The sequence below is a fragment of the Knufia obscura genome, assembly GCF_036327395.1.
Source record: "Knufia obscura strain CCFEE 5817 isolate CBS 148926 chromosome Unknown scaffold_1, whole genome shotgun sequence".
In the NCBI taxonomy this organism is placed as follows: Eukaryota; Fungi; Ascomycota; class Eurotiomycetes; order Chaetothyriales; family Trichomeriaceae; genus Knufia; species Knufia obscura.
Window position 1 is genome coordinate 844,717 of NW_027042687.1, and position 14,231 is coordinate 858,947.

At 47.0% G+C, this 14,231-nt stretch overlaps 4 protein-coding genes across 4 annotated transcripts; 3 read left to right on the plus strand and 1 right to left on the minus strand.

Moving 5' to 3' along the window:
- Positions 1–2,338: 2,338 nt before the first annotated feature.
- PMZ80_000317 (uncharacterized protein) lies at positions 2,339–4,205 on the plus strand (the record flags this gene model as incomplete). Its single annotated transcript, XM_064868770.1, has 3 exons — positions 2,339–2,454; positions 2,508–2,552; positions 2,600–4,205. The coding sequence occupies 3 exons, from the start codon at positions 2,339–2,341 to the stop codon at positions 4,203–4,205; spliced, it is 1,767 nt and encodes a 588-aa protein (XP_064734267.1).
- Positions 4,206–5,726: 1,521 nt separating this feature from the next.
- Positions 5,727–6,794, plus strand: PMZ80_000318 (uncharacterized protein; the record flags this gene model as incomplete). The annotated part of the gene is made up of 2 exons (XM_064868771.1): positions 5,727–5,854; positions 5,900–6,794. The coding sequence occupies 2 exons, from the start codon at positions 5,727–5,729 to the stop codon at positions 6,792–6,794; spliced, it is 1,023 nt and encodes a 340-aa protein (XP_064734268.1).
- Positions 6,795–6,994: 200 nt separating this feature from the next.
- On the plus strand, positions 6,995–7,965 carry PMZ80_000319 (uncharacterized protein; the record flags this gene model as incomplete). Its single annotated transcript, XM_064868772.1, has 2 exons — positions 6,995–7,723; positions 7,777–7,965. 2 exons carry the CDS (start codon positions 6,995–6,997, stop codon positions 7,963–7,965), a joined length of 918 nt encoding a protein of 305 aa, XP_064734269.1.
- Positions 7,966–10,189: 2,224 nt separating this feature from the next.
- Positions 10,190–12,808, minus strand: ATG13 (autophagy protein 13; the record flags this gene model as incomplete). The annotated part of the gene is made up of 1 exon (XM_064868773.1): positions 10,190–12,808. The coding sequence occupies one exon, from the start codon at positions 12,806–12,808 to the stop codon at positions 10,190–10,192; it is 2,619 nt and encodes an 872-aa protein (XP_064734270.1).
- Between the last annotated feature and the right edge of the window lie 1,423 nt (positions 12,809–14,231).

Here is a 14,231-nt window from a genome sequence, read left to right on the forward strand (position 1 = left end):
CGCTTATTATAATAACTAATTTAGCTGTTCCTTTAGTACGTGTTCCTTTCCTCTTATTTAGTAACTAATAATAACTAACTAGGTTACCGAGAAGTAGAAGTATAATTATACTCGATTTACTACCTTCTAGAAGGTATAATACCTTACCTTTATAGCTATAAACTAGCTTAGCTACTAGATTAAGGTAATTACTCGTATTCTTTAACGATCTTAACTTAATATTAAAGCTACTACTATTCGTAAAGGCTAAAACGAAATAATTATAATTAAGAATATATATATTAAAGAAGGCTGTCGTAGCGATTAATTACTAAAGTATATAAAGGAAAATCAATAAATAGTTACGGCTAGTATTACTTAAGATAAAGTAAGTAGAGAATAAACTATTAATTAAATCGCTTATTAATATAGCTTTTCTAAGTTAGCTATTTATCGTATTATTAAGAGTTATAGTTATTTTAAGATTAAATTAACTATAAAGCCTAGGCTAATAAAGGAATAGATAGCTACTGAATATATTTAGTACTTAAAGTATAAAAATCTTACTCTAAAGTAGTTTAAATAGCTTACTATCTAAACTAATAAAGCCTTAATTATTATAAAATAAAGACGTAGCTAAATTCGTATTTAAAGAAAATTAAAAAAAGCTTATAAAGCTAGTATTATATAAAGATATTAAAAAAGCTTTAGTATCTTTATATTCTGAAGTACTATTTTAGTATAAAGTACTAGCTCTTATTATATTTATGAAATATAGTTAAAGAATAATATTAAAGTAATAAAAGTAGATATTACTTAACTAAATACCTTAGTAAAACTATTTCTTTAATAGTAGTAAAAGGCTACTAATACTATTTATTACTTGTAGCTTAATTAAGTATAACTAAGTAAGAGAGTAAAGTAAAAATTTATAAAAAAGATTAATAAGCTTATTCTTTAAGGTAATGAATAAGGTATTAATTAATATCGTTATTAAAAAGAGATTTATATTTTATACTTAACTTCTTATTAGCGTTATATTAAGTAATTATAGCTAAGTATTATAGTTATAAAAAACGAAGCTTTAGTATATACTTACTACTTTTTACTTAAGTACTTGTACCTTAATAATATATAACGTCTTAACTAACTAAGTAACTTCCCTAATTTTAGTTTAATTAAGAAGGCTTAAATATAGATAAAGAGAGTAATAATAGCTTATAATTATATTTAAATAAGAGCTAAGCTTAAGAAATAATAAATTTAAATTTAGTAAAGTATTCTTTTAAAGAAGATAAATATATAGATTAAAGGTACTTATAATAATATTAAAAAGATTATTAATCTTAAGAGTAGTAATAAATACTAAGAAGAGAGAGAGTTATAACGATCTTAGAAAGGCCTTTATCTTAAGAATAAGCTTCTAGCTTATATATATCTTTATATTATTAATAACTTCGTCTTTAAGGTTAAATCTAGTTAAAAGAAGATCTATAAGGTAAAGGATATAATACCTAAGTCTTCGCCGCTAAAGAAGTAAAGAGAGGTATCTAAGATAAGTAGTAGCGAGTTAGATATAGTAGATAAGAGGATTTAGGGCCGTAGAAGATTAAGAAAAAGGCGTAGTCGCTAAGTTGTTAAGTATAACTTGTAAAAAAAAAAAAAAGAAGTAAAGGTTTTATAAAAAACTTTACTAACTTAAAGATTAGCTCTTTCCGAACGCTTATTATACTTAATTTCTAACCGAAACTCGTCGCTTTTCGTTAATCGTATAATCCGAGAGTTATTTCGAATTATATAACTTACTAATAAGCTTTAGATTCTAGTTAAGAAGAATTTTAGATTATAGAACGAAGGAATTAAACTTAAATAGCTAACTAGACTACCTAATAAGACCTATAAGCATTATACTAACTAAACTATAACGACCTAGGAACGATATATTAGAATAGTAGTAGTATACTAATTTAGTAGTATATTAATAGTATTAAAAAATATAACTCTACTCTTAATATTACGTACTCGAGCCGCGATCTCGGGTATACTCGATATCTATAGTGTCTATAAGCATATTTTACGCTACTACACTAATAATATAGCGCGGTAAATACTTTTGGGACGCGCCTCCGTAGCCGCCGATAATAGATACGGTAGGGCTCACAAGGCTCACAAGGCTTAGTCAGATCCAAGACCTGTTACTTGGCACTGCAGTTGCAATCGGACAGCACTCCGCGAATGTTGTCTATTCTATGTAACCTTGTTTCAAGTTGTGCAAAGGTGGACGACTTCACCCATAACTCTCATCAGATGCCTTCAAGTCAATCCACGACGATGTGGTTGCCGAAGGACATCACAAGGAATGTCTCCACAGTCAAGCTCAAACGGCGATTTTGGCCAACTTACGCGTAAACCACCCAAAAGAACAAGAGTCAAAGCAAGCCATTCCAAAGTACGCACTGGATGTGCTCGATGCAGGTAGGTTCGACCCTTCGTCTTCTTCGTTGTATTTCCATACTCAAATTACGCAGGCAGCGCAGGGTCAAATGTGATGAAACAAAACCCGCATGTCTAAGGTACGCGCGGCGGACCCAGTACTTCACTCATTTTAACATCGATCCAGATGCATCAAAGTCGGCGAGACCTGCTCCGGCTATCAGCCTGTCCAGATCAAAGTCTTCGGTCTAACCGTCAGCCAGGGGTTTGATACAGCGTTCGAGAAGAAATGCTTTGACTCTTTCGTGACACGCGGTTTCGATCATCTAGTCCTATTCCAACCGTCCTCGAGGCAGTTCTGGTCCTCCTTGATGCCACAACTCAGTCAGATCTATCTCCCCATGCGACACAGTGCTGTTGCTCTGGCTCTAATCAATGAACCGCTCTTCGTACCCGAGTTGGGGGTGGCCGCGCGAAATCTGCAATCGGATCTCCTATCAGATGTGATGAAGCACTTCAACAGGTCGATTCAGGCCTTTGCAAGACAAATGAATACCCTGAGCATCGAAGCCAGGCTGTCATGTTGCTTTCTGTATACAGCACTGACAATCTATATGTACAGGGTGCCCACATCGTCCATGCATATGCTAGCTGCCTATCGCTTTATGAGAGATTTCGAGAAAGAGATCGAGGTCGGAAGAGTGCTTGCGAATCCTGCTCTTACCGACACATTGATGCCCATTCTCAGGCGGTTGTTCATCGATGCAGCAACGTTCTCGGATGTTGTGGCGAGAATGCCTTACGACACACCTTACGAGGATTGGATACACGACCTCCTACACATGCCACAAGTATTTGCAACCATCGAGGATGCATATGAGGTTCTGGGTCACTTGATGAAGTACGCGATAGCTATCTCCCTTGGTCACATCAAATTTGGGTCGAAGACGCACAAGCAGCTGCAAAGATCAATCAAGAAGTACGAGATGGTCCTCGATGATTCGCCGCTAGATATGTATGGTGGAGAAAAGGTACCAACCCAACAAAAGCGTTTCTTTCGCAAAGACCTCAAGCTGCATCATAGAGTGGCTCAGATCCTGTGCAAATGTACACCGGAAACCATGGAGCACTCCTTCTGGGCATTTACAGCAGACTTCCAATGGATCCTGCAACAAATGTCCGCGTTGATGGAACTTGAACCGCTGGGCGAACCAAAGCTGACACTGGGCTGGACACCTCCTCTCTTCCTGGTGGCTACAAGGTGCAGAGTAAGCAGGCTTCGAAGAGAAGCCTTGCGCTTGCTTCACGCACTAGAACGGGTGGAAAGACCATGGTCATCGTGTATCGCTCACGCTATAGCAGAGTTTGTGGTGGATCTTGAAGAAATGTCAGACATCGGCGCCCAAGATCCTACATCGTTCACCTATGTACGTCTCCTGAGCGTTCGGTTTGACCCCGATAAGGCAGAAGCTACAGCTACATACGATATACAGGTCGATCAGAGAGTTGTGGGCACAGAATCAAGGAAATTCATGTTACGGACGCCTGCTAATACACTGATGGGTGCGAATGGCGTTAATCTCCCCGACCCTGTCCTCAGAGCCTCCGGTTATAGTGGCACTACTTTGTGGACGCCTCATATCGAGTGTCACTGCTTGCGGAGTTCGGACTGGCTTGAACATAGAGGCAGGAAGATTGAAGCAGGAACTATTGAAGAAGTTGTCGTGGGAACAGCTGGTATGCAAGTGTACCTAGGGAAAGAATCGTGGAATAGTCCAACTAATTTATGCTAACACTGGTGTCGTCCCGACATATCGCTACCTTGGGAACAGAGCAACTAGCCACATCGAGACCACATTCAGCTGTTCACCGTTTTGTGTTCAGCACCCTTCCAAACCTTCGGATCCAGCATTCGAACATTCAAGCCCAATTTTCGGTTCGGGTTGAACGTATCGATCAACGTAGCATGGGTCATGCACCCGCACCTCCTACAGAACTGGAATTCAGCATTACCGACAGAGCCAGGATCAGATCGGAGATACTTGGCAAGAGAGTGCCCTGCCTCTGCAGTAATGAGTACGTCCCTTTGAGGATACGTAGCATGCCCAGATCACGCCATAACGCCGGCAGATCGAGCAGTGGCATTCGGTGACTTTTGTTGGCGGGGATGGCGCTATTACTGTGATGCCTCCACAGTGGCAGGTTGCGATGACTGCTGTGCTTTTGTAAGGGGGAAGGCGATCATCTTCTGACGAGGTCATGTTGCTGTGAGGGCGTATCAGTAGCGAGAGTAGACGTTCGAGTCCTGCTTCATAGGCTCTCAGCACGTGATTCTGGCGGTTGTCTTGCTTTCAGGGGGTTATAACCTGATGGCTGACTAGAATAGAATATGATTTACGTACCGCATTCAGGCAATAATGAAGGCTCTGGCAGTATTTCTCGGCATCACCAGAGTCTCCGGCGTCGCTTTCGCTTTGCTTTAGGCCCCGCACCTGCCTAGGATTGGTCGCTTAGCGTGCTGCGGACTTCCATTCCTAGCACTAGCAGTCCATTAAACCATTCTCACTGCTCTACCTACGTTGCCAATGTGCATCGAAACCTCGTCGTACACGCATACTTCTGTTGAATATATCTTATTTGCGTCATGGCGAACCTTTGTTCACGGAGCATCTGCTTAGTGGACGATGACAAATTCAATTCCTACGTGCTCATAACTTTCCAGTACGCATGCCGAACGTATTGTTCCTTCCAAACAACACCAGCCGGCCTGGCTGCGTGATCCAGCTTCGTTGTTTCCGGTCAAGAGAAGGTTATATGGGACGCCGAACCGTCTGACTGGATACAAGCATCAAAAGAAGCTCGTATACAGACCTGCTGGTGCTCTGGATCCCTTCAGTAGACAGGCCATGACGATCGCTCTTAGGCCTCCCTTGCGGTCGTCAACCGGTCAAGCTAGCTGCACTTCCGACAACTAGCGCTGTAGCATGATGTTTCTTTCAAACAGCTACTCGCAAAGCCTTGGAACAAAACTTGAAGGATCGTAGGGCTGACCACCGGATCTGGCATAGAACACATATGTTCACCGCCCCAGCATGTCCTAACAAGCCTAGCTGAGGTCTGTCGCGTGTTCGCCTCATTACAGCTCTGGATATGACAGCTCCAACTGCCAATATGCTGCCAATAGCGATGCTATGCTGCTTTTTATGGGAGAAGGGTTGAAGAATCGTTCGTCTAGGACAAAGACGGATTTCCTCATACCACAAGTCTTTCTCTTTCAAGGGCTAGGATGTGTGTGAGCTCAGATACTCTTTGCCATGGTTAGCACAGTTGCTTTTTGCTTCTTCTTCGCGTTGTCCACTGTTGCGCTCAATGTCACAGCCCCAGTTGCGAATGAAGTTATCGATATCTCGGAGCCGTACAACATCAGATGGACGTGCGAAAGGTGAGCAGATACTTGGACCTGCTATCACTAGCTGATATGTAACAGCGGCGATCCAGCGCAAGTCTCGATAGACGTTGTGAATGCGACCGCGTATGAGGAATATGTCCTAGTCAACAATGTTCGCGGCGCGAACGTGTCGGATCAGAATTATACGCTTCACTGGGCATCAGCTATACCTTCAGACACTGCTCAATACACACTCGTCTTTCTCGACTATGCGACCGGTGGCTATGCTGGTCAAAGTGCAATCTTCAACCTGACATTGCCAGCTGGCGAGACGAGAGACACGAATGTCGGCAATGCTCCAGCCAGTCCTGGAACAACTTCGACGGCCGAGGTTACTGCAGGCGGGTTGTCATCTGGACCGCTGGCTGCTGCGATCGTCGTACCTATCCTCGCAGTCATCGTGATCCTTATTGGTGTGTACTTCTTCTGGCGGAGGAAGCGATCTCCTCAGACCGATTCAGTCATGCAGGACGTAAGCAAGGTTGAGATGGATGGCCAAGGCATGCCTGACAAAGACACAAAGCACGAATCGGCCGAACTCGCCACAAAAGACTACATGAACTGGGAGCTACCAACCACACCTGAGCAGAAAGCGATGGCTCCACAAGAGCTGCCTGCTGAGGTACCCTTGGTGGAAATGAGTGCAGGTGAGGACGAGACTACTGCCCACAAGCATCCCTCAGGCATTTCTGATAATGCTACAACGTCGGCAGGCAGTGCGTCTGGTGACAAAACAGAAAGTGTAGTCTCACCGCTAATGTTGCAAGATGGATTTCCGAAAAACAGCTTTCAGCAGTCGGTCAGAAGCAGCTTGCAGTCGCCAATGGGTGCAAATGCTAGTAGGAGTGTTGCAGCAACGACGACTGGTCATTCCAGATTCGAAGAGGCATTGTACGATCTCATTAGCGATCAATTGCGAAGGCCGGACCCATAGTCGAGGTGCTCTTCACGCGCAGGGACCGATTCTATCACTCTCGACGCAAAGTGAGTGACCTATGTGTTGCTTGTCTGATCACGTGGTGGTTGCATCCTTTTCACCAGCATATTTCAGATGATGTTTTCGCAGCGCAAGAGATTCGGCAACCTTGACAGATTCCTCACCTCACCTATCTCTCAGTTCTACCTTCAAAAAAGATGGCGGACAATCAATCAGCCATCCCTGGCCACACCGCAAACCAACCTTTTCGACTCCTCGACCTACCTGACGAACTTCAGCTGCACATATATCGAAAGTACTACGAAGACAAGCAGATCACGCTTCCTGATCCCAAAGGCGACGACACTGAATGTCACGGTCCAAGTCTAAACGTCGAGCGTACATGTCACAAAGTCCGCAACGATGCTCAGAAGATGCGCAAGAAATACCTACCTCGAACACTGACCATTAGTCACGGCGGCTTTCTCGCTGTCAACTGTCTGGGGCGCTTCATCTTCGCACGCAGCTTTGAGAGCGTTCGGAAGCATATTAACACTATTGTCATCACTAAAGTTGACAGGATAGAGACTGGGTGGGACAGTATGCCATGGGAGCAACTGGTCGACTCTTGCCCAAATTTACGCAAAGTGTGCTTCGAACTTGTCATGAAGAGGTTCGCTTCACGCTCCACTTGGCGTGCCTCCATAGCAACAGACGACCGCCGCCTCGCGATAAGTCTAGGGGAAGGTCTAAGTCCTAGCAATGTTCGGCGATGGGAAATGTTTGCATTTACTGTAATCAGAGACTGTCAACTCACTGAGTTGTCTCAAGTGTTGAAGAAGTACGGTCGCGAGTGGCAAAATGATAGTGTGAAGCTGTTATTGCAGGGCCGCTGGGTCTTCAACGATTATGTCGACAAAGATCCAGGCCCACCCACACTCAACCTGGTAAGTTTTGTTGACCTGGATCGTACCTATATTTGCTAAGTACCACGACACAGTTGACGAAATTCACAATTTGCGACAAAAGCTACCGTCTCGAGAGCCGCGAACTGGTCAAGCCCGGTGTAAGAATATTCTGTGACTACAGCGCCGGGAAGGCCGATGTCAAGGTGCAATACCTCAATGAAGGTGAAGGTCTGGAGAAGATCGGCATTGGCGCAGATCACTGGTTGAATGAGTTGGATTGAGAATAGCAAGCAAGCGACCATGTTGGACGCCCTCAGCACACAAGGAGCTCATGCTATGATCCCGATCCCGCCATCAACTTCCTTTGTTTAAGGAGATGAAGCGACATATGGGCCAAGAACATGCGAAGGAGGATACTTTGGGCAGACAACCAAAACCAGACACAAGACTCGATGAGCTTGGGATCGAAGTTCGAGCGAAGGAGATCATACTTATCAAATGGCAAGACCTTCTGAAGTTGCTGCTGGGCTGTACGCCAGTCTTGAAGCCAACGATAGCACAGTACCACTGCCTATCACCTGCATGGCCATGCTGTATATTTACTTCTCATTGCTACGGGGTTTTTTACCTATTCCCTACAGCTCATCGTACAATCTCGAGATCCTGTCCCACTCCTCAAGAGATCTTCGGTCGGAGAGCGCAACAGCAGATTTCCCTCTTTCCATGGAGCTCTGCCATTATAGGTGTCTACAGGGCCTGGAAGTCATCCCCGGAGATGGCCGTTACCTCCGAAACTTACCTCAATCAGAGGAGCAGAATCAGCCTAATTTTTCTGGTCATGCCTATATGTGTCGCCCGGACATCGCCGTTATTGTCCTAAATACAAGAACCATATAGGTACCTTCCCTCATATCCACACTGACCTTCCCCCTTCAAGTTTGAGGGAGCATTTGGCCACATTCCCATGCTCTTTGTGTGTACTGTAACACCGAGCCCTATACACTTGTAAAGCGTAGCGACAAAGACGATTACATTGTGCATGAATGGCAAGTAGACGGCCATCTAGTCTGCACGTACCGTACGGTTTGAAACTTCCGAGAAGTTTATTCGCACACCCCTAGCGGTCGATCGACAACCTGCACTGGAATCGTAACAAAAAGCTGCAATGCACGTAGGGGAAGCAACCGAGGCCAATGTAGGTGGATTCACTCGATGTTATACACCAAACAGCAAGGAAAACACGGTTCCAGTCCAAGTGAGGCACTGCAAGGCTAGGTAAGAGCGACGCAGATAGGTGAAGTATCACCCAACGCATAGTAATGACAGCGCGTTGGGGTCAGCAACTGGTAGAGATCCTGCAGCACTATCACGGTGAACATCGAAGCAAATGCGATACGGAACAGACACCATCATCGAAAGGCAGCAACGTGCGAGCTAAGATGAAAACACTGCACAGCCAACGTTGAGGATAGAGAAGTCAATCGTGCCTGCCTCAATCAACCGTCATACACACCATCCTCTTACATCCACTCATCCCGGCTGTGCCTTCGAACCCTTGTATGGTAGTCCGTCGCACTTTCCTCCTGTTACGATCGATCGTGCTTTCTTTCCTTCCTTCCTTCCTCCAGGTCAGCTTCGCACTCCTCTGCAGGCATGTCCTTAGCACGGCAACGTGCTTCAGCCTGGTTTTCGTTGTTGTCGCCGGCCTTGTACTCTTGACTTCGTTGCATAGTCTTTAGGCTTCTCTGCTTCCTGAGCACTGATTTGGGTGATTGTGGGAAGCCCGTGCTCACCTGCAATGAGGACATGAATGAGAGGGTGATGGCTTTTCTGAACCGAGGTTGCCTTCGTGAGTCGTCGTCGGCGGGTAAGGTCGCAATCGATCGCGAGTAGTACGAGCATTAGAAGCAGTCGTGTAGAGCGTACTGATAGACGTGCACGCCAGGTCAAATCGGTGCACGAGCCTCTCTGTTAGAGTCTTCCACTCCTAGATGCGCATCAGTAACAAAACAATCGCGACCGACCACATAAGGAACCCTGTTTCTGCAAGAAAGCTCCATCTCATGTTGCTCAGCAATTCATAGCTGCCATAGCAGAGAGCCTGCGCTGGTCGGCTCACGCCGAATGACCGACGGCCTATCTATCATATTAATCACAGATCCAAACCCAGTGCCTTTCCCCAATAACCAGACGCCTTTCATGACAGAGCCCACGTGCAACATCGTGCCTTGCAAGCCATGTTGCACAAGAGCGCCTGCCACCAACTGATGGCATGCCAGTCACATCTCAAAACAGAAACCAGACCCAAACATTGTTAAATTCCACATTCTGTACCGCGAAGATGCCCAAAAGATTGTTCGCTGAGTCGCTAAAACACGCATTGAAGCTGAAATGTCCCACCAATCCTGTGTAGCAAGTTTACCCTAACGCCGTGCCTTGATCCGTTAGGTCATCGACAATCCCCATCGTGTGCTTTCGTGTCGAGCCATGGCTGCTGCCTTCTGCTCAGCTTCTAGCACTCCCATCCATCAAGAATGGTAAGTCATCTTCTTCCTCGCCAGTTTTCGTTTCTGGCCTAGTCAGACCTTGTGTCCTTCCTCCTCTTCCCCAGCTACCACTTGCCGAACCGCTATCAGCCGTCTTTTCTACGCTTGCACCAGTCCCACCAATGCTCGACAAGGAGCCTTGCGTTGGTGAGGCGTGCGAGCCTCCTCTTGTAGCAGCACCACCACGAGCAAATCGTGATCGATACGTTGTCGGTAAGGATGATCGGCCTGAGCCAGAGTCAGAAACGTCAGCGGCTACGACTCGAGTCTCTGATCCAGTTTCTTTCTTCTGTGAGCTCAGGTCGAGAGGCTTCGGTTCGTCGACCAGAGAGGGTTGCTGCTTGACGTTTGCACCCATGCTTGCACTACGCATACCATACAAGTCCCCGATATCGTCCTCCGAAGAAAGAGGTCGTCTTTGGGCAGAGCTCGACCGTCGATACCCAGGTTTGAAGAGCATAGGAGAATTTGGTATATCAATGGCACCAGGGTTGGCTTCTGTTGGGGCCGACTCGATTCGCTCCTCGTTCGGAGAAGTTGCACCATCATTCTGCATTCCCTCCTGCATTTCTGGAGCATCGTGACTATAGGCGGCACTGAGCCTTGACGGCGCGAACGGAGCGTGTGGCGTATGAGGCGAGACGGGCTTGCCACCCGGCGAAGTTGAGGTAGAGATAGTAGCCTGACCCGGTAATTGTCGACTTGAAGGAGTCGAGGGCTTTGGTACCACGAGAGAGGACGACATTGATTCAGATAGGGCCGCGTTCGAATCACGCATTTGGTGGAACCTGTTTAGAGCTGCCGCAGTTCTCTTCGCGGATGACTCGACAGCACTGCTCGAAGCAGGAGTCAACTTATCTTTTTTCTGGTCAAGCATTTTCAAGAAGTCTGAGATGTTCTCATCATCAGCATGCATCGAACCAGAACTTCCTCCACGGGCAGCTTCAGTCATTAGACCCGAACCAGGTTGTCCCGATGAGGCGGCACTTGCTTTACCGCTACTGGTCTGGTCTTCATCTGTCTTGTTAGTAGTTCGGTCAACAGACAAACGGTTTCTCCTGTGGCTGAAGCTGCTTTGGAACCTTTGTACAGGTGCGGGTCTTGGCGAGCTGGAAACAGAGGTTTTTGCGACGTTCTCCGTAGACGAAGGCTTGGGCGCTGGGGCAGCACGAGCTTCTGGTCCAGGATGTGAGCCTTCTTCTTGTAACGAGTCTAACGTCGGCACAGCTTTTGCCGAGACTCGCGGCGAGGCCCCGAGTGGAGATGAACCGAGAGGAGAGGCGGCAAGTGTGGGCGCTTTGAAGGGATTTATGGAGAAGGAGCTTCTTCGAGTGGTAGTGCTGGTCCTTGGAGATGGGCGGGTGGGCTGTGCTTGTTGAGGTAGAGGCCTTTGAGGACTTGGAGAATCGCCACCAAGTTCTTTTTGTGCTCTCAGAGCTGAGATAGGGCTTGTGCTAGGATTGATACCTGCTTGATGGAAGGTGGCAAGGCTGCCGTAAGCCTGACCGAGTTCAGGTCTATCCATCAGCTGCCTGCGCTGATCGCTCGGCAGTGAGCCCACCCTTTGGGTTGCTTCATCTCGGCGGTCTCGCAGGGACGGATTGAAAACGTTATCATCTGCACCAATGAATCTTGAGCTGAGCAGTTCTTCGGAATCGTCGACCCGGAAGTCGGAGTTGGAGCGGTACTTGACTTGTACAGAAAAGGGACCAGCAGGCGAGTCTGTTGAGCCGAAAGAGTAGTCTGTGGTAACAGGAGAGCTAGTCTCGTACAAGGATGTGTTCAGATTGTCTGCTCTGGGAATGCTATCGAGTCGGTCACCCTCCACAATACGGAAGCCAATCTTCATGCCCATGGTAGACCTGCTCTTCCCCAGCTTCCTGATCAGCTTCCATGCAGGCAAGAAGTTGCAGTACGTGAACAGGGCACGAAAGAGGACGATGCTCTTCTTGTAGACATGAGGCAGTACCGCAGGCAGATCAGATGGAATTGGCTGAGTCGAATCCCGGAGCTCGATAGTCCATCTCTCCAATAGTATTTCCCTGCTCTTCTCCGGTCTATTGCTCGTTGTCCGCGTAGACTGTCTGGGCTCAAGAGCGTTGTAAACATCCCATCTCTTCTGGTCATCATCAAGTATGACTAATCTCTGACCTTGCGGTAAGGCCTCGGTGGTGAGGTAGACCTCGATGATGAGCGGTGGAGGTCTCTCTGCTTGTACATCGATCCTCTTCCATCTCTTGATGTCCTCGAGATAGTCATCCGTTTCATCAAGCTCGATGTTGAACCATTTGTTGACCCTCTTTTCGTTCGTCTTGGAGGAATAGGCAGGGGAGAGGTCGGCTCGAGAGTGTAGGATAATCAAAGCGGCCTTCGTATGGAAGTTTTGAATGACTTGGTTCAGTCGTTGCATTGAGGCGGCAGTATCGGGTTCCTGGCGAGTAGTGACAAAGTCCTCTGACGAGCCTGAGGCTTGGGTTGAAGGAGTTCGGTCTCTTGGATTATTCGATCTGTATGGATTTGTCTGTTCAGAGTTTGCGGGTGAAGCCGTAGCTGGTGGTGGCCTGGGGTGCTGATGCATAGTGTATCGTGAACGAGCCCAATCGGTGGTGGTGTCGTGTGGATATCCGAAGGGTGTCCTGTTGTTGAATTGAGGGCAACTGGTGGCTTATGCTATACGTATTGGGGCATGGGAGCTAGCGTCGACGGGCTGATGGACTGGAGTCGTGGTGGTGGAAGCCATTCATGCTATCAGTTGTGCGCGGTGAAGTGCTGATGCCAGGCCAAACAGGTACTTCGGGTTCAAGTTATTGACTAACCACTCATGATTGGTCGCTGAAAGTGAAAGAAGTGTACTATCAATCGAAAGGACTTCAAAAGGAAGATTGAGTCATTATGACTGTGGTAGATGATAAGTGTTGGGAACCTGGGCAGGTGTGAGTCGGATGGGTTATGGGTGATGGGTGATGGATGGTGTGCTAAGGTCACGACTGGTCCTCAAGGTGCATATGACGACGGATCGATAGGGTCGTGTGATTGGTGTGTAGCCGATAGCGGATCGACCAGGGCATCAGCCTGCTCAAAAGTGCACCAGGCACATCAACTGACCGGTCTTTGACTGCTTTCGTCACTCAAGGCAGACCACAAGCCACAATGGGAAGAGAACAGAATGATGTGTCCAGGCTACGATGTAGAAGAAGGGCAGGAACAATAAGGCCATATATTGAAGTTGAATTGTGCAAGCACGACCATCAAGATACAAGAGTCACCAACTTCACGCCTTGACTTGAACGGGTAGGTCATTTTTGGTGACTAACTCGGCCTCTTCCTCCTTAGCTACATTTTACCTTCTACGAAGATTATCGGACCTCCAGATAGTTGAGAGCATCAAGGTAATTCACAAGCTTGGAATGCTTGAGAGACTCGTCGACACACTTACCATGGATGTCCCAGTCCCTACTGTACTTGTAGAGAAAGCCTGGGTAAAGGATGTGGGAGCTCGACGTTGTGGAGAGCTGTTAGACTCGCGGATCTGTGCGACGCCTGCTTTATCTGCAGCCAACGATCATCGACCACCGTGCTTCCACTGCTGGATCCTAGTGCTTTCCCCACATTATACGGGTGGTGAATCGCAAGCGTGGAGGTTGTTGTGCAATCATGGGCTTGTGTTGACTTCTTCGTAGACGAGGTATCTGCCTGCTGTGTCGTATAACGGTTTCGATGTAACTCTCTGATAGGCAGCTGCGACATGTATGATTGTCGCCTGCTCGATTCCATACGGTGTTCCGAGTCTATCGCCCTCTCGAGCCGAATCGATGTGGAGATGCCGCGGCTACACATCCTGCAGTTCCGTCGACTACTGCCAAATCGTGCTTCTCACTTTGCCTGTTCCTGTCGAGACGTCTTGATCATTTGGCGGTCTGGTAGAATCGTGCATCTCTAGCTACATGTTGTCCTACGGTAGGTGCCACGCAGTCGCGAAGCTGATAGCTAATAAGGCACGG